The 19,520-nt window shown below is 42.1% G+C and overlaps 1 protein-coding gene across 4 annotated transcripts in view; it reads left to right on the forward strand.

Moving 5' to 3' along the window:
• The first annotated feature begins 4,168 nt into the window (after positions 1-4,168).
• Positions 4,169-19,520, forward strand: part of Spag9 (sperm associated antigen 9) — a 125,752-nt gene continuing 110,400 nt past the window's right edge. For 3 of the 4 annotated variants that reach the window (XM_028772386.1, XM_028772387.1, XM_028772389.1), the window contains exon 1: positions 4,169-4,641. In XM_028772386.1, the coding sequence (XP_028628219.1) occupies positions 4,339-4,641 (303 nt within the window). In that variant the 5' untranslated portion in view covers positions 4,169-4,338. The remainder of the gene's footprint in view (positions 4,642-19,520) is intronic. The other variant, XM_028772385.1, reaches the window with a different exon arrangement.

Genomic DNA, 19,520 nt, shown 5'->3' on the forward strand with positions numbered 1-19,520 from the left:
GTAAGCACCATGTTCTATCCCTCCCCATCTATCTATCTATCTATCTATCTATCTATCTATCTATCTATCTATCTTTCCTCTATCTCTGTATGTGTTTGTGTGTTTTGACACACAGCTTTTTTCTGTATCCCAAGCATACCTGGTACTCACTAACTACTAAATAACGAAGGTTGACATCCAATTCACTATCCTTCTGTCTCAGCTTCCCCAGTGCTGGTACTACAGATGTGAGCCACCACACTTGGCTTAGTTTATTAGCCTTATAGAGATATAACTCATATACCATACAATTTAAGTGTAGAATAGAATGTCTTCTATTATATTGACAGAGCTGTGCATCACTTCAACATTAGAACATTTTCATTACCTCAAAGAAATTCCACTCATTATTGATCACTCCCATTTGTCATTATCACACCCTTTAGATAACCACTAACTTACTGTGTCTCTAGACTCAACAATTATGGACATTTCATATGAGTGGGACCAAATATTTCATTTAGTGTATGTTTTTGATATTTATCCATGTTGCAGTATGTACTTTATTATTGAATACTATTCCATTACACGCTTTATTATTACATGTAGCACAAATACACTCTGAGCAACTACATGTTAGCTCACAACCATCTGTAATGGGATCTGATTCCCTCTTCTGGTGTGCATGAAGACAGAGCACATATGTATACATGTCTGCATGTGGTTGCTGGGAATTGAACTCAGGATCTCTGGAAGAGCAGCCAGTGCTCTTAACCACTGAACCATCTTTTCAGCCCCATGTTCATTTTTTTTTAAAGATTGATGTGGGTGTATGTTTTGCTGCATGCATATACATGCATTACAAGTGTGTCTGGTGCCTGAAGAGGTCAGAAGAAGACACTAGATCTCCTGGAACTGAATCTAGGGATGGTTGTGAGCCACCATGTGGGTGCTGGGAACTGAATCTGGGTCCTCTGGAAGAGAAACCAGTGCAAATAACTGCTGAGCCATCTCTCCAGCCACCATTCACCAGTTGTTGTTTTTTAAAAGATTTGTGTGTGGGTGTGCTGAGAGGGTGTAGCACATGTATGTAGGCACCCAAAGAGGCCAGGAGTCAGGTCTTTTGGAGCAGGAATTACAGGATGCAAGCTGCTGGATATGAGTGCTGGGAACCTAACTGTGGTCCTCTGTAAGAGCAGTGACACTCTTAACTGCTAGGCCATCTCTCTCATCCCTTATTTTAATGAAAAACTTTTAATTGTAGCCACACGGTGGTGATGCATACCTTTCATCCCAATACTGGGGATAGGCAGGCAGTTTGAGATCAGCCTGCACTAAAGAGATAGTTCCAGTACAGCCAGCACTACACACAGAAACCCTGTCTCAAAAAAATGTATTTTAAGTTGTATTTATTTGGGGAGGAGACACATGTGGAGGTCTCAGAAGGAATTTCAAGAGTTGTTTTGCTCCTATCATGTGTGTCTGGTGATCAAACTCAAGGTTGTCAGGCTTAGTGGTATGGGCCTTTACTCACACTGTTTATTTTTCCTATTATGTGTGTATGTATTTGTGGAGGGTAGCATATGTATGCATGTGTGAATGCAGTGTAGTGCTTCTTAGTGGCCAGAAGTGGTTATTGGATTCCCTGGAGCTGGAGTTACAGGTGGTTGTGAGTTGCCTGAACCTGGCTTCTCAGCAGGACCAGTGCTTGTTTGCTTTTTGCCAGAGATCAGTACCTGTCTTGAACACTGAGGAATCATTCCATTCTACCCTTATAGTAATAGAAAAACCTAAAATTCTGTTTTATTTATGTGTGTGCTGCATCAGGTGAGTGAAGGTTACAGGACAACTGTGGGAGGTGGTTCTCTCTCTCTTCCCTGCAAGGTATGGGGCTGAACTCAGGTTGCAAGAATGTGGTGGCAGGCACCCTTACCTGGTGAGCCATTTCACTGACCCCTACATTTTAGCAAGGTTTTTCTTGTGGTCCAGGTTAGCCTGGAGCTTACAGTTCCCTGTCTTAGACTGCTGACCTGAGTCGGATGCCTGGGATTTACATGGTGGAAGGAAAAGAACTGACTCTGGCCTCCATTTGGCCTCCACAAACAAAATGTAATAATTAAAAAAAAATAGTGGCACATCTCTTTAGTCCCAGCACTCAGGAGACAGAGACAGGAAAATGGCTGTACGTTTACAGTCAGCCTGGTCTAAAAGTGAGTTCCAGGACAGCCAGAGCTAAAATGGAAAACCCTGTCTTGAAAAACAAAACAAACACAAAGAAACAAACAAAAACATTTTTTCTTTAAACATGCTTAAGTGTACAATAATATTGTAGAAAGACTAAAATTAACTCTTTCTCTAAGTCTTCCACCCCAGGAAAATAGAGGTACCAAGGAAGACTGCACGGCATCACTCATGAAGGGGTAGGGAAGGGAGAGAGAATATTCATAGCAAGATTTCCTCCGTTTTCAAGGTGAGATTAAGAAGTGATATGTGGCCTGAAGAATTAGACTCAGCAGTTAAGAGGCTGAGTTATTTTGTCTTTTTTTTTTTTTTTTTTCAGAGCTGAGGACCGAACCCAGGGCCTTGCGCTTGCTAGGCAAGCGCTCTACCACTGAGCTAAATCCCCAACCCCAAGAGGCTGAGTTAAGTTGGCTGCTCTTGCAGAAGACCAGGGTTTGATTCCCACCACACACATAGGAGCTTACAACCAGCTAAAACTCCAATTCTAGTTGATAGGACACTGCACACGACTGCTGCCCAGACATGCACACAGGCAAAATATTAGTTCACATAAAAAACAATAAAGTTAAAAAAGGGGGATAGGGTATTTTGGGCTCATACTCAACTAGCTGGGCAGCATTCCTATAACCCAGACATATATACAAATAAGGGTGAGAAAGGGAGACGGGGAGATCACAAGCAAAGGGTAGTGGCACAGGGGTAAGGGAAACTGACAGAACACACACTAAGTTAGTCTTGACAGTTTTCATCTTTGTCCTTTTGCTTTTATATATTGGCACTGGCTCAACCTCCACAGTGCTTTTGGTGGTTTCCAGGAAGATCGAAATGTAGATTTTGGGGACGAACTGAAACTTCTAAACACCACAGGGAATTTAGGATCCCAGGAGGTAGCCGATTTTCTCCCTAATAACTTGTCTATTTAAATCCTGTCTGTTCTTCCCTTATTTTTAGATGAGTCGGAGTCAGTGTACTTCTGAGTCACCTATGGCAAAGAGAAGGGGCTTTTGAGAGTGTCTTCCGTCAAACTTGAGAATGGAAGATGAGAATACACGGAAGTAATCTCTGACTCAGCCTGCCCAAGGCTAGGGTGTTGTGGCATTCCCCACAAGTGACGCACTCCCAGGAGAGGTGACCTCATGTATCACGGGACTTATTCCCACCACTGACTCCACCCCATATCTTCCACTGCTTCTTCTCTCACTTCCCAGCTCCGTCTCCCTTTCAAGATCAGAGAGGGGCGGGTGGTGGTGGCTGCAGCCTAGAACTGTCTTTCGTAGGCAAGGAGCAGAGACACCCAGTGTTTGGAAAAATGCAAGAAGTGGTATTCATTTTCCCTTCTCCAGATGCTTTGCTCTTCTGGTTAAGGCTATCCTTACTCTTCCTTAACACCAAACAGTACTATCTTACTCGAGGCAACTTTATGCTGTAGACAGTCATTCTAGTTACAGCTGTTTCCCTCATCCTCTTTTTTTTTTCCGTTTTTCTCTGAGTCCAGAATTCTCAGTAGGAAGTAGTTCGAGTCTCGCCTCTGCATCATTCCTGTTCTAGCTGTATGACCTTGACTAACCCGTGACTTCCCTGGGCCTAGTTTCTTTGTCTGCTAAATAGGGGCCAAACGTCTGGCGCACCACGAAGGCGCTGGATGAACTGTAGAAAGGCGAAGAAGACGCTTGCTGTCTCCTCGGGAAAGCTGTCACCCTCCAGAGCCCCTCCCTTTCCTCTGGGAACGCTCAGCAAACGCAGCCTCCGGCTGGCACTTCCTCCACCTCTCACCTCTCAGCCCGCGCGGCGCTCGATGTTGACGTCACAGCCGCCGCACGCCGCCGCAAGGCTCCGCCTCCGGCCTCGCCTGGCCTCCCGCGGGGCCCCGCCCACCGGGGCGACGCGGCGCTGGCCCCGCCCCACGGGTGACGCGTAGCGCGCGCGGCCGGGCTGCCCCGGCAGTTGGTGCAGCGGCGGTTGGGGCGAGTGCGCTCACCCCACCCCTCCCCTCCTCGGCCCGGGCCCCGGCCCCCACCCCGCGGGGCCCAGCTCCAGCCCCAGCCTCCGCGGGGCCCGTCCCGTGTGGGCCCGTGCCACCCCTCAGCCGGCGACGCCCGGGGCCGACCGCCCGCCACCATGGAGCTGGAGGACGGTGTGGTATACCAAGAGGAGCCCGGAGGCTCCGGGGCCGTGATGTCAGAGCGGGTGTCCGGCCTGGCCGGCTCTATCTACCGCGAGTTCGAGCGTCTCATCGGGCGCTACGATGAGGAGGTGGTCAAGGAGCTGATGCCACTGGTGGTGGCCGTGCTGGAGAACCTGGACTCGGTGTTCGCGCAGGACCAGGAGCACCAGGTGGAGCTGGAGCTGCTGCGGGACGACAACGAGCAGCTCATCACCCAGTACGAGCGGGAGAAGGCGCTGCGCAAGCACGCCGAGGAGGTGAGGGCCGGCGGGGGCGGGGGTCGCAGCCCTGCTGGGGACGCTGGGCGCGCCAGGCGCACAAGCGCGCCAGGGTGGACTCTTGAAGGGCAGGCCTGAGTCCAGGGCCCGGGACTGTGCACCACAGCGTCTCGGGATCCCGGGACACTGGCTGGTGCTGGAAGCCTAGGCAGGCCAGTGAGTGTCCAGGAGAGGGGTGAAGTGGGAGGGAAGGCCCGGGGAGGAAGCGACACCCTGGCATGAGGGCACCTGGGACTGCCCGAGGGCGGAGACTCGAGGGTGTCTGGTTGCTTCTTGTTTAGGGAAGTTTTCGACCACCGTAGGATAGTCGGGTGCGGGTTCAAACTTTTAGCACCGGGAGGGGCAGTACTGCCCTGCCAGTGTCAGTTCCGCTGGCTTCGGGACCTTTCCAGGGGGCTGCTGCTGCTTTGGGAAGTTAGAGATCTCCCTCTTTCGGTCAGTTTCTTCTTGACATTTAAATCTTAAGAAAGAAGTCTACCTCATGTACCTTTAAAAAAATTTTTAGACACTTTTTCAACCACTTAGAAGAATAGCAGGGCCCAGTAAGTCCATAAAACACGTCCATTTACTTTATTAATGTTCCTCACCAAGGCATTCCTTCGTATCAGGTGGTAACCTTGGACAGTTCCCTTACAGACTCCTCTATTTATAAAGACTGGGGGGCGGGGTTGAGTAGGTGTGGGTGAGTGTTACAACACTTTTCCTGTCTGCGTTTGCTTTGCATACTGCAGTTTATAAGTGCACTTGGCTGGCTCTTAGCTCGAACACCTGAGCAGTGACCTTTGGACTCTTCACCTGAGTGTGTGAGCCTTTTGGAATACTGGGCTGTAAATGATCCTCTAGCTGTTTGAGCGAGTTAAGGATTTTAGCCTTCGGGCTGAGTGCCTTGGCATTGTTTCTGAAGAACCTTTCTTTAGCAGTCAAAATGCTCTCCTTGTTTTTGTACCAGACTTCTAGCGCACCTAGCTAAATATATGGTGATTGAAGGAGACTAATTATCGAAGGAACCACGTGTTGTTTTTCAAAACTACATGACGCGCTAGAAGAATGTGAGGTTTGTTTGGCAGCTCATTTCCTAGCATTAATTAGGCAGCCCCATTTAAAGGTTTATTTTGTTATATGTGCCTCAGCATTCAGGTAAATGATTCTTTTTTTTTTTAAATCATGATTATAGTGGTGCTTTGTAATTGAGATTTTACAGCCCACCTGTCTTAAAGGAATGGCATTGAATTTGCCAAACAAAATTGACATTATTTCAAGAATATGTGTACAAATATACATGGAGGGAAGGGTTGAAAAAAAAAGACCAAAATTTCTGTTAGTTTCTTGGTACTGTTTATAAAACAGATTGAGGCCTTTACGGTGGCTTGCCACTTGTTTGTGCCGATACAGGCTTTTGTCATGATGTGGATACAGTTGGGAGCAAGCCCAGTGTAACCTATCACCTCTGGTAAAAAGAAATGTTCCCTCCAGCCTTAAACTACTGACAGAACGAAATGCCGAGGTCACACATTCCAAGAAAACCATCTGCCACAGGTTGCAGAATCAGGAAATAAAACTACTAGGCTTTGTTTGTTTGATTTGGATTTTCAAGACAAGGTTTCAGAGTGTGGCTCCAGCTATCCTGGAGCTTGCTCTGTAGACCAGGCTGACCTGAAACTCACAGAGATCCTCCTGCCACTGCCTATGGAGTGCTGGAACCAAAGGCGTGCACCACCTCTATCTGGCTTATATTTATTTATTAAGTAAATGACTTTAAAAACAGGCTGTTCCCTAAGTTTCTTTAACATTTATACTTTCTTTGTTACATCTGTCAAATATCCATAATGAAACGTTTGGGTAGACTCCTGACCTGAGAACTGAGAACACTAATGAGATGCTAGATGAACCCCTGCCCTAACCACAAACATAAAACTCCAGCAGCAGCAGCACTCATGGAATATGATAAGCTGTTTTGCCTGTACCTAGAAGCAGTTTGCCTGTACCTACTGGTCTTCCAGGCCAGTATACAGAGTGGATTCTGTTTAATGCTCTCCCTGAATGCTCAGAGTCTTTAACCCAGAGATTAAGAGCATGCTCTTTTGGCAGAAGTGCTCCAGGGAGGATATTTACACCAAAGTAATTTGAAAGCATGGTAATTGTTTATCTCTGGAGCGTAAAGTTAATTTTGGGTACCTTTGTGGGAATTTAGGAAGGTGTGGGAATGGTGAAGATGTTAAGGAACCTATGAGGTGCTGTAATCTCTTGCTTGCAGAAATTGCCAGGGAGAAGGTAGAAATGCAATTTCTACTATAATGATTGTACTTAATTTGAATGTACTCCACTTTTTTTTTGCTTTTACTTGAATTGTGTATGTGTGTAGTTGGTTTGTTGTTTTAGTGACTCCTTTTAGAACTGTTTTGGGAACTGGAATATAGCTCAGTGGTAGAGTGCCTGCCTAGCATTCTATCTGGGTTCAATCCCCAGCACTACAAAAAGTTACCTCCAGCACCAAACAGCAACAAATAAAAAACATAGAGAAAGAGAAAGGCAGAGTTTTACGTAGTTTTGATCCTTTCCCTGGACATTCTTGCCTTTGGGTTCCCTGCCACTCATCTTTCCTTTAACCCAGGCCCGGCAGATACTTTGCTCATGTTGCTTTCTTACCACGCAATGTCTTCCTCCAGAGTTTAACCTGGTGAGCTCCTCTCTTCCTTCTTTTTCCCTCCCTTTTTTCCCCTTCTTTCCCTCCTTTCCCACCTTCTTCTTTTTTTAGTGTTAGCCCGTGCTTTCTTTCTACATGAATGTGCTCTGTAACCACATCAGCCTTGAGGTTCTTTTGCCTTCCAATTCTTGAGATTACAGGCTTGTACTGCCATTCCCAGCTAGTTTCTGTCAACTATATGCTCAGTTTAAAATGTCTTTCATGTCTAGTGTGTACTAAAATATTGTGTGGTCCAAGTGAATCCATTTATTTGCTTTTTTGGGGGCTGTGGGGAGAGACTGAGTTACTCTTGGTGCTGGGATTATAGTTGTTTGCTACCATGCCTGGCTCATTCCTTTTAAAAATTATTTATTTATTTAATTATTTATTTATTCATTTATTTATTTAAGCATGCTTGAGGATGAGTTTTTCCATGGCTCATGGAGAACTTAGAGAGGTCAGTTTTTTTATTATACCAAATTGTTCTTGGGGATTAAACTCAGGTCGTCAGGGTTGAAGAAATGGTTCAGCAGCAGTTAAACCCAAGTTGCAGAAAACCTAAGTTCTGTTCCCAGAACCCACATCAAGCAGCTCACATTTGACTGTATCTCCAGCTCCAGGAGGTCCGAGGCCTAAGCGTTCTGTGGGCACCTGCACTCCTGTACACACACACACACACACACACACACACACTAAAATATAGAAATAATTCTTAGAAGCTGGAGAGATGACTTAGTGATCAAGAGCACATGCTACTCTTCCAGAGAACTGAGTTCAGGTTCTAGTACCCATACAGGCAGCTGGCAATTGCTTGTAATTCCAGCTCCAGGATATCCATGCCATCTGTCTCCTTGAGTACTGCACTCATGTGTACAAACCAACATTTAGACAACACATAGACATGTAATGATTAAAACTTTAAAAAATGGGTCTGGAGAGATAGCTCAGTGGTTTAGAGCACTGGCTGCTTGTCTAGAGAACTCCTGTTTTATTCCCAGCACCCACATGGCAGCCAACAACCTTGTTCTAGACGAAGGGATCTGACACCTTTTTCTGGACTCTCTAGGCAAGTCATGTATATACATACATACATACATACATACATCAATGGTACAAAAACATAAAATTGAACATTTTTAATTAAACAAACAACACACCCCAGTTCCCTTCGGCCGTCAGGCTTGGAGACAGGTGCCTTTGGCAGCTACACTATCTCACCAGCCCACAGTCTGTCTTTTCATATTTTTTTGTTTATTGTTTTGAAGAGGATTTCATAATTTTTCTGCCTCGCAAGTGCTGGGTTTACAGATCTCTACCACCACTGTTAATTATTCATAAAAAAAAAGAAAAGTCTGAGCAAGGCATGGTAGTGCATACCTTTAATCTCAGCACTCTGGAAGACAGCCAGAGCAACACAGTACGACCTTGTCTGAAAACAAAACAAAAACTTTAAAAAATGTTTTTAATTTTTAAAAATGTGGTATATGTCATATGTATATATTTGGTTTCCATGTTAATTAGGGGGGGTATATTCACATATATGTATGGTTTCCATGTTCATTAGGGGTGTTTCCACGTGTGTGTGTGTATGTTAAGAGGTCAGAGTTGATGCTAGATGTCATCCTCAGCTTCTCACCCCTTGGTTGTTTACAGAGTTTCAGTGACCCTGAATGTTTCTTTTCCTGTTTATCAGTGTGAAAAGGTAGTTGGAAAGATAATTCAGCAGTTAAGAGCACATGTTGCTCTTACATGGGACCCAGATTTGATTCCCAGCAACCCACATGATGGTTCACAACCATCTGTAACTCCAGTTCCAGGGAATCTGTTGCTTTCTTCTAACCTCCATGGATACTAGGTATATACACACATACTACATACATACATACATATATACATACATGCATGCATGCAGGCAAAACATTCATACATATAAAATAAATAAATCTTTAAGAGAAAAAGCAACCCAAGGGAGAAAGAGCTTATTTTAGCTCACAATTCAAAGTCCAGTCCATCATGGCAGGGAAGTCAAGGCAGCAGGAGTTTGACACAGCTGCTCACATTGCAATGCACAGTCAGAAACAGAAGGAGGGATGCGTGCTTGTAAGTTTCAGTTTACTCTATTCTATGCAGTCTAGAACTTTGGCTAGGGAATGTTTTGCCTCCAGTAAAATGGGTCCCCCTACATCAGTTAATAATGCAGTCTAAATAATCCCCCAGAGATATGCCCAGAGGTCCATCTCTCAGGTGATTGATTCTAAGTTTTCTCAATTTCATAGATTTCTGACACCCACAAGGCAGCTTATAACAGCCTGTAACTCCAGTTTTGGAGGATATAACAACCTCTTCTGACATCCTCAGGTTCTTGCATGCATGTGGTACCTATACACACACTCAGACATACATACAAATAAAAATAAAACACATAAATTAAAAAATAAATCTTGTATCTGGATACATCTTTCTTGAGGAGCCTATAACTCTGGTTAGGTATGCATCACTTGCTGTGACTGTCTTAGAGAAGCCCACACTTGTGCTCTTGGGGGTGTCTTACTTTCTTAGATATGTCTTTATCTCTTTACCTTCATGCTTAAGACTGTGTTAAAATATCTTTATTAAACCTGAACTTTGCTTTCTAGAATAAAATGCTGTGGTTTGTATCTTCAGCGGAACAATGGCTCCTCTCTTTTTCAATAATCAACTTTGGTGCTGACCTCTTCATTAATTCTCTTAGGGAAAAGGTCAGCAGTCTGGGCGTGGTAGCACATGACTTTGATCCCAGCACTAGGGAGGGACAGGCAGGTGACTCTCTGAGTTCAAGGCCAGCCTAGTCTAGTTTCAGGACAGCCAGGGCTACACAGGGAAACCTGTGGGGAAAAGAAAAGAAAAAGAAAACAAAACAAAAGAAAAAAGAAAAAAAGAAGAAAAAGAAAAAAGATCAGCATTATTCTAGAAATAGCTTTGTAGTCCAGGCTAGCCTAGGAACTCACTGATCTTCCTGCCCCCTACTTCTCAAGTTCTAGGATTATAGGCATACACCGCCATCTCAGAATTGGTTGCTTTTTGCTTTTTTTTTTAAAGATTGATATATCTATTTGTGTGTGTCAGTGTGTGTGAGTGCATGTGCCTATGCATGAATGGGGAGGCTAGAAGAAGGTACTGGCTGTCTTCTGTCACTTTCTTTTTTATTTGTATTTTCTTTTTATTTTTGAGACTGGGTTTCTCTGTGTAGCCCTGGCTGCTCTGTGTAGCCCTGGCTGTACTGAAGGTTACTTTGTAGACTAGGCTAGCCTCAAACTCACAGAAATCCACCTGCCTCTGCCTCCCATGCATCACCACCATTTGCTAGACTGAGAATATTTAAAAGTAAAGGTTGGTAAACCGTTTGTTTTTTTTTTAAAGGCCTTCTTGGAAATGTCTTTGCTTGTCTGCATTTAGTGTTGGAACCACTTAGATGCTTGATGCCCAAAGATGGCAAAGAAAGAAGATCCCCTACTACTAGAGTTGTGGGTGGTAGGTTCTGAGAAGCAAACCTGGGTCCTCTGCAAAAGCAGCAAGTGCTCTTATCTATTGAACCATCTCTCCAGCCCCCACTTCTTAATGTTTTTAAGATTTAATTTTTAAATTTCTTGTTTGTTTGTTTCATGTATGTGAGTATACTGCTCTCTTCAGACATAGCAGAAGAGGGCATCGGATCCCATTACAGATAGTTGTGACCATTTGGTTGCTGGGGATTGAACTCAAGATCTCTGTAAGAGCAGTCAGTCCTCTTAACCACTGAGCCATCTCTCCAGCCCCAAGATTTAGTTTTTAAGTAGTATGTATGTGTGTCATATGTGGGAATGTGTATTGGATCCTCTGGAGCTGGAGTTAACATGTGGGTATGAGCTGCCTGACATGGGTGGCTGTGAACTGCAGTTGTGAGAGAGAACAAGAATAGCAGTACATGTATGTTCTCTCCAGCCCATAGTCAGTCCAGTGTTATGGTCAACTAGCTCACTTGTTCATTATTAGGAAAAAGCACACACATACATATATGTTACAAAGCCACTCACTGAATATTTGTATACTCACTATCAAGAATCAGTAGTTTTATTCATCTCTATATGTGACTGTCAGAGTGTTGATGCACATCTTATTAGTGTGTTTGTATGTGTATTAAAGGGCAATATGGTGGAGTTGTTTCTGTCCTTTCACTTTTATGTGGGTTCCAGGGATCAAACTTAGGCTACCAAGCTTGCATGGCAGTGCCTTTCTTTTCCTGTTGAGCTGTCTTGGCTTATATACACATATTTCTTTTATTGCTGAACTATTTGAAAGTAAATTGACATTCTGACACTTTCCTCAGTACAACAACATATTTAGATGTGAGAATACTTTCTAGTGTCACTTAAGTTCTATTTGAATTAATTTTAAAAATTTGAAGCAAAGTTTTACCGTGTATCCCATTCTGGTCTCAAACTTGAGATTTCTTCCTCTCCCTCAAAAGTGCTGAAATATAAGCAGAGCATTCCCACACTTGCCTTGAGTTAAGTTTTTGTTGTTTTTTTGAGACAGTGTTTCATGTAGCCCAGGCTGTCCTCAAACTTGCTATGTTGTGGTGGTTGGCCGTGGACTCCTGTTCTCCTTTTTCCACCCTTCAGTTGTTTGCATTACAGATGTAGTCAACCAAGCCTGGCTTTGCTCTAACTTAGGGTCATGATATATGTCAGTTACAGAGATGAATAAGTCACTATATTTTAAAATGTTTTAAAATTATTATATGTGAGTGTATGATGTCCATGTGTGCTAGGATGTGTGTGTGTATGTGTGTGTGTCAGAGGACAACTTTGTGGTGTTGGTTCTCTCCTACATTTTTGTGGATTCCAAGGCTTGAACTCTGGTCCCTAGGTTTACTAGGCAAGCACCTTTACTTTACCTGCTGATTTGCTCATCAGCCCAAGTCATTAACATAACCACAAGGAAAAGAGGAAATTATTATAACTTAGCTATTTCTATAAGAAATTTAAATTTAGCCAAGTGTAGTGGTGCGTACCTTTAATCTCAGCACTCAGGAGCTAGAGGCAAGCTTATCTCTGTGAGTTCAAAGCCAGCCTAAGCCAGCCTAGTCTACACTGTGAGTTCAAAGATACCTAGAGCTACATAGTGAAACCCTGCCTTGAAAAAAAACAAGAAAAAAAGTTAATTTGATATTTGATATTTATTATTTATTATTTTGACATTAAGGGTATATCTGGCCATGGTGATACACTCTTATACTTGGGGAGGTAGAGGTAAGAGGATCAGATTAGGAGTTCAAGGTCACCTTCAGCTGCATAATGGGTTGAAGGCCAGTCTGGGTACAAAAGGTCAAAGGTAGGTTTTAATCCCAACTAGGGAGGGAGGCAGAGGCAGGTGGATCTCCTGAGTTCAAAGGACTAGCTAGCTGAGTCTGTGTGTGTGTGTGTGTGTGTGTGTGTGTGTGTGTGTGTATAGAGGGGGGGCACAGAGACACAGAAACAGACAGAGAGACAGAGAGAAATAAAGAGACTAACTAGCTTGTTCTTTTCTCAGTGAGTAGTAGTGGTTGAGTGTTTGATTAATATGCACAGTGCACAGGATTGGGCCGTGGGTTTGTTTGATTCCCAGTATGACACAGAGAGAGGAGCCAGAAAATAAGGAGGGAAAGAGGGAGAGGGAGTTTAGCTAGTATGGTAGCTGCCTATACAAGCTAGAGAATCATGGGTTCCAGGCTTTGAGATAGAAGCTATGTAGTTAGTTAGACCTCACCCACCACCTTACAAAGGAGAAGAAAGTAAATAAAAACAGTAGATTGCAGATTATTGTAGAAGCTGCTCAGGAAGTAAGTAGGATGATAGAATAAAGAATCAGGCATGTTAAATAGAAAAAGCTTATAAAAAAGGTTAAGTTGATGCAGGAGGCAACTAGATTCACAAGAATAAATATTTAGATCTAAAACTTTTAACATTTACATTTAGAATTTCCCTGATTCTAGAAAAAAATGGAAAAGTATATTATTTTTATAAGTGGATTTCTTCTATTTTTAACCATATTCCTTTTCAAACTTGACTTCCCAGCAATGTGTAACTTTTGGCAACTCTTTCCAATAAAATGTTTTGCAGAGCTGAGAATTGAGGGCTTATATTCAGGCCATGTGATTTGGAGAGATCTTATATTCCGCCCCCTACTCCCCAGTTTGGTATCTGAGCACTGAATTTCCCATAGTTTTCCCATGGTAGTGTTTGCTTCCTTTAATTTTCTCTTCTATGGTTTTCTTATTTGTCACTCTGCACACCTGTAGCTGTATTCTCCATTCCCATGGGTTTAATTGCCATTGATCATTTTTCCACATGGATATGTCTTTGACTGAACAAATACTTATCTTGATACTTATATTCTTGGTAGGGATACTGTGATTCCCTTCCTCTATCTCTCTAGAGATTTGGATTCGGTCACATTATCTATTGGACATGAATGTTTTCTAACATGTTTAAAAATGAACTTACCCCCAAAGTCGGCTTCCCTTGTTCTCTGACCATCTTACCCGGCTCTTTCTCACTGCTAGTTATTAGTATTATCTTTTTTTATTTTTTGAAGTTAATGTATTAGTTTTTTTTTTTTTTTTTGGTTTTTTGGTGTTTTTGTTTTTACAAGACAGGGTTTCTCTGTATAGCCCGGGCTGTCCTGGAACTCACTCTGTAGACCAGGCTAGCCTCGCACTCAGAAATCCGCCTGTCTCTGCCTCCCAAGTGCTGGGATTAAAGGCGTGAACGTATTAGTTTTATTATTTTTTTTCCGACAAGGTTGTAGCAGCAGACCTGGAAGTCTGCCTTCATTTTCCGTGCATTTGTACTTTCTTTCCCTGTCATGGGGAGGAGGAGGGAGGCATGTTGCCCAAGCGGGTCTTCAATTCCTGAGCTTATCTACCTGCTCTAGCCTCCCCTTGTATAGCTATAAGCACGCATGGTGCCAACTTTCCTTTGTCTAGTGTCTAAGTCTCTCTTTCTGTCACCATGGTACAAGCTGTCGATCTCTTCACTCCACATGTCACTCCTTGGAAAGGAAACTTTGTGGTTTCCACCACTATCCACAAGTGGCACAGAGGAAGTGCTGAGCATTTCTGAACGAAGGACTAATTTTTCTTTCCATTATTGGCAACCTATAAAGTTTCCGTTTCTCCCAAAATGGAAGTCTGGGACTGGTATGTAACTCGGAGATCATGTGCCATACCCTGGGATCAATTGCAGTCCTAAAGAAAGAAAAGCAAGGAAATCTGATCAGATAATCTTCACACTTAGTGTCTCTAGCTAAGTTTTGAAATGGTTTGTTTCTAAGTAGAAGGCTTTGAGTATAGATGTGAGTTTCAGCTGTCCGTTTTGAGCCACACTAAACATTTTGTATTCTTTCCTGGCCTTCATAAATGCACACTTCTTTTAATTTTTTAAAAATTATATTTATTTATTGCTGAGAGGGGGCATGCACATGCTGTCAGTGTACATGTGGCAGTAAGAAGACAACTTTTAGGAATCTGTTCTCTTCTTCCACCACCTGGGATTGAACTCAATCAGACTTAGAACAGCAGGCAACTTTACCCACTGAGTTACCCTGCTGACCCATACCTATCGACTGATTTGTTATTCCAGACACAATTCTGGATTGCCTTTTTATTAAACCCAAGTATGAATTATGGTGTTTCATATCCTCCCACAACCAAGTGTCCTTCTCTTTTCTTAACACCTCACCTATCATAGCAGACTAACCTGTTGCTTTTATTCTTCCACCAAACCGGGGATTCAATAAACCGGGCACTTAATAAATGTTTGTTGGCTAGATGGGTAAATAGCTAAAGGTCAAATTGCCTAAGCTCATTTAAAGTTCTCTTTGTGCCTTCAAATTTTTGTCCCTTACTGTTGGTGCCAAGTTATGCTAAAACTTCCAAAAAGTGTTCCCATAAATCTTTTGACTTTTTCTCCAGTAATTCCAATTCTAAGGGTATCTAACATTCTCTGGCATCAGAAACACACAGTGCACAAACATACATGTATGCAAAACACACCCACATAAAATAATACAAACATTTGAAAAAAGTTTGGTAGAGTTCTTATTTCCCTCCATCTTTGTCACTATCAGACTTTGATTTCTGTTGCTATCTGTTGTGTATTAAGTCCTTCTTGCTTTGATTTGCTTTCCCCAAGTCCCTTCTTTAGTTGACTATGTTTTCTCACATTTACCAATAAATTCCGTTTTTCAGTGAATTTTTTTATTGTTTTATGTGCTCAGTTGGTAACAACCATACCTGAATGTACATGGCTAGTTTTGAATTTCGGAGATCGTTTTTGGTGGTGGTGGGGTGGTTGAGATAAGGTTTCTTTCTCTATGTTAGCCTAGGCTTGCTTGGAGTTAGTGATGTAGACCAGGCTGATCTTGAACTCACAGAGATCCACCTGCCTCTGAGTGCTGAAACTAAAGCTGTATGATGATATTTCTGACTTTTTTTTAAAAGTGAGCTAGTAATCAAGTTTTACATTCTTTTATTTTATCTGTCTTTATCTCTGTCTGTCTTTGTCTTTATGTCTCTGTCTGCCTCTCCCCCCCCCCTTTTGAACAACCTGAATTATGCTCGTTGCTCGTTGATGATCTTTATAATAGTCCATTAATATCATCATTCAGGTGAAAGACATTAGAAAGTCTGGTTTAAAAGATTGATTATAAAAGTATTCATGAGACAGCTAGCAAAATCTGAATACTAACTATTTCCTATTAGTTTATTGAGAGTTGGGAAATAGTGCTATTTCTAATTTATTTTCCTTGAGCGCATGACAGCTAGAGTTTCTTAAATCTACTGGTGGACCCTAAGGTATAGTTTCTATTCAATTCTCTCTTTTTTTTTTTTTTTTTTTGGTTTTTTGAGACAGGGTTTCTCCATATAGCCCTGGCTGTCCTGGAACTCAACTCTGTAGATCAGGCTGGCCTCAAACTCAGAAATCCACCTGTCTCTGCCTCCCAAGTGCTGGGATTAAAGGCATGTGCCACCACTGCCTGGCAAGGTATAGTTTCTAAAAAGAAAATGTTTGGTCCTTCTTTATAGTTTTAGATTTCCGGGAGCCCATACTTACAAAAATGTTTTCTCTTCCCTTTTCTCCTTTAAAAATAACTCACTATTGTGGCTCTGTGGGAGCTGTGACTTTTCCCTGTCTTTGACTGTATTAATTATAGTTTTCATTTATTCCTGCTTTGTCTGTTTTCCTCAGAATCTCCTATTCCCCCTTGTAATAGTTTTGCTCTTTCTTTTTTTTTTTCAGGTTATAGTTTCAAGTGTCTGAAAACTGTTAATTATCTCTCTTTCTTTCCTTTTTTGTTTTGTTTTTGTTTGTTTTTGCTTTTTTCTTCTAGGCAGGGTCTCACCATGCAGCCTCAGCTGTCCTGGATCTTACTATGTAGACCAGGTTGTCCTTAAACTCCGAGATCTACTTGGGTCTGCCTCCAGAGTGCTGGGATTAAGAGCATGTGTACCAGGCCTGGCTAACTTCAACATAATTTTTGTTTGGCTTGGTTTGGTTTGGTCTGGTCTTTTCAAGATAAGGTTTCTCTGTGTAGCCATGGCTATCCTAGAACTCGCTCTGTAGACCAGGCTGACCTCAAACTCAAAGATCTATCTGTTTCTGCCTTCTGAACACTGGGAGTAAAAGTGTGCACCACCACCACCTGCTTTTTTTTCTTAATTTTTTTGTTATTGCATTTATTATGACATGTGTATGAGTGTGCATATGCCAGGTACAAATGTGGAGGTCAGGGCACAACTTTCAGGGGCTGGTTTTCTCCTTTCACCTTGTGAGTCCTAGGGATTGGGGTTCAGTTGTTAGGGCTTAGAACATATGACTTTCCTGTCTCTGCCTCCTAAATCCTGGGATTAAATGTGTATAGCACCACAGCAAGCTATTTTGACAGTGTGTATGTGTGTGTGTGTATGTGTGTGTGTGTGTGTGTGACAGAGAGTAGAGAGGGGGAGAGGGAGAAGGAGAGGGAGAGATAGATAGGGTGTCCTAGTGTGGAAAGTATTTTGTAGCTGAGAATGACTGAATTTTTAATCTTCTGTTAGAATTGTAGCCATAAACCACCATGCCTAATATAAACCTTATTTTTTTTACACTAATTTTTGAGGTAAACAACTTATTAACAATTTTTTTTTACATTTAGACTTGGGGTGTCCTTCTTATGTTACTTATATGACCTTGAGTCCTTTCTTATTTCATAAAACAAGCTGAACTGAAAAGTAAGTACATTTAACTAAAAATAAATAATGATTATATAAGGAAAATAATTTTTTTCCCTTCAGAATAAGTAAGGGTGTTTATCTTGGAGGATGTCTGGCAGCAAGGAAGCCTGTTATTTGGTGGTGCTAAGTTTTTAGACAATTGCTATACTCAAAATTCATTTAAAGGGCTTTCCAACCTTTGTTGGCCTCCTGTGTCTTACGCCAGAGAGCAGCAGTCTCTGAGGAGCTTGCCTTTTCAAAGAATCCATTTGTTTTTATCTAGAACAGTAGGGCAAAACAGTCCCTATAAGCCATCTGGACTTAGAGGCATTTTGCTTCATCAGAGAACTGATTCTTTTTTAGATCCTGACATAAGTTGGTATTGTCCACTACTTTTTTTTTTTTTTTTTAAGCAGTGTCTAGTTGCTCCCAGGAGATTTCTGTCTGAAGTTTCATCAATATTGTTACTGGCCTGGTAGCTGTTAGGATGAAGATGAGTATCTAGTGAAGATTTGTTTATTTTACATATTGAGAATTCCCATTCACAGACTTTTTCTGTCTGCTTAAAAGAGTATATGAGAGAGACCAAGGTAGAGAGGAATAGGGAGAGGGATTTATGCCATAACATTTTGGAAGTATTCAACCAACTCTATTATGGTGGGAGTGAATAGCCAGAATTTCCAGAGGAGAAGTCATTTAGTAATTAGAAAAACTGCTATTTTTTTTTTTTTTTTGGTTTTCCAAGATACTTTTTTTTCTTAAGCAGTCTTTAATGAAAGCCGTGCATGAGATGTCTCTACTCCATCTTCTCGATTGTTTCTTCCTTGTATTTGCTCTTCTCTTTTTCTACTAGTCGAGACTTGGCTTTCCTCTCCAGGATCTTCTTGTGGTTCTTGTCCAGCATTTGCCTGGTGAGAACCACTTTGCTGGGGTGGATGCCCATGTGGACAGTTGTGCCGTTAGCCTTCTCTCTCTGAACTCACTCAATGTAGATGATGCATTTCTTCCTGTACACTTGGACCATTTGCCAGACTGCTGGCCTTTGTAGTGTCCTCCAACAACCTGAACTTCATCATCCTTTCGCATGGACATAGACTGAACATTATACTTCTGTTCAGTTCTTTGGAAAGAGGGGAAGACATGATCTTCCTCCGAATGTGAGAAGGTGCATTGAAATGCTGTTTGAGGTTTTTGCTTTGGCCAAAAGTCATGAAGGGATTGATTTTCATTTTGGCGGCTGTGATCCACTGATGGCCGCAATAGGAAAGAGATCTACACCTGACTTCCCCAAACTACATTTTAAAAATCTTACTATTTTAATAATAATTAAAAAATCGCACCATAATTTTGTTAGTTCGCTAACTTCACCATGATTGTTCTGATGCTATTAGCCAAGTATACTTCAGGATGACCAACTCTATAAAATCATGCCAGTATGAAGATAATAAGTCATATTAAATCAGTTATGAAGGTCCTTTACATAAGTATTAATTTAGAGTTGTTACTTTTTAAAATGTCTCTGGCTGCCAGGCATGGTAGCATATACCTATAATCTCAAGAGTCCAACGGTGTAGATCACAAATTCCAGGATAGCCTGGGCTACATAGTGAGCTCCTATTTCTAAACAACAAACAACAACAAAAAGCCTGGATGTTACAGTAATGGTTCTAAAATCTTATTTTGCACACAAATACTGTTATATACAAATTATAGTAAAAAGAACCACAGGGTTGGTGAGATGGCTTATCACGTGCTGCGTAAGCCTTGTAACCTGAATTTAATCTTTATAATCTATGAAAAGGTAGAAGGAAAGAATTGATTCCACAAAGTTTCTTGGCCTCTCCATTTTGTGATGCATCTGAGCACCCTTTCCAACACACACACACACACACACACACACACACACACACACACACACACACA

The sequence above is a fragment of the Grammomys surdaster genome, unplaced genomic scaffold, assembly GCF_004785775.1.
Source record: "Grammomys surdaster isolate TR1022 unplaced genomic scaffold, NIH_TR_1.0 213, whole genome shotgun sequence".
Classification (NCBI taxonomy): Eukaryota; Metazoa; Chordata; class Mammalia; order Rodentia; family Muridae; genus Grammomys; species Grammomys surdaster.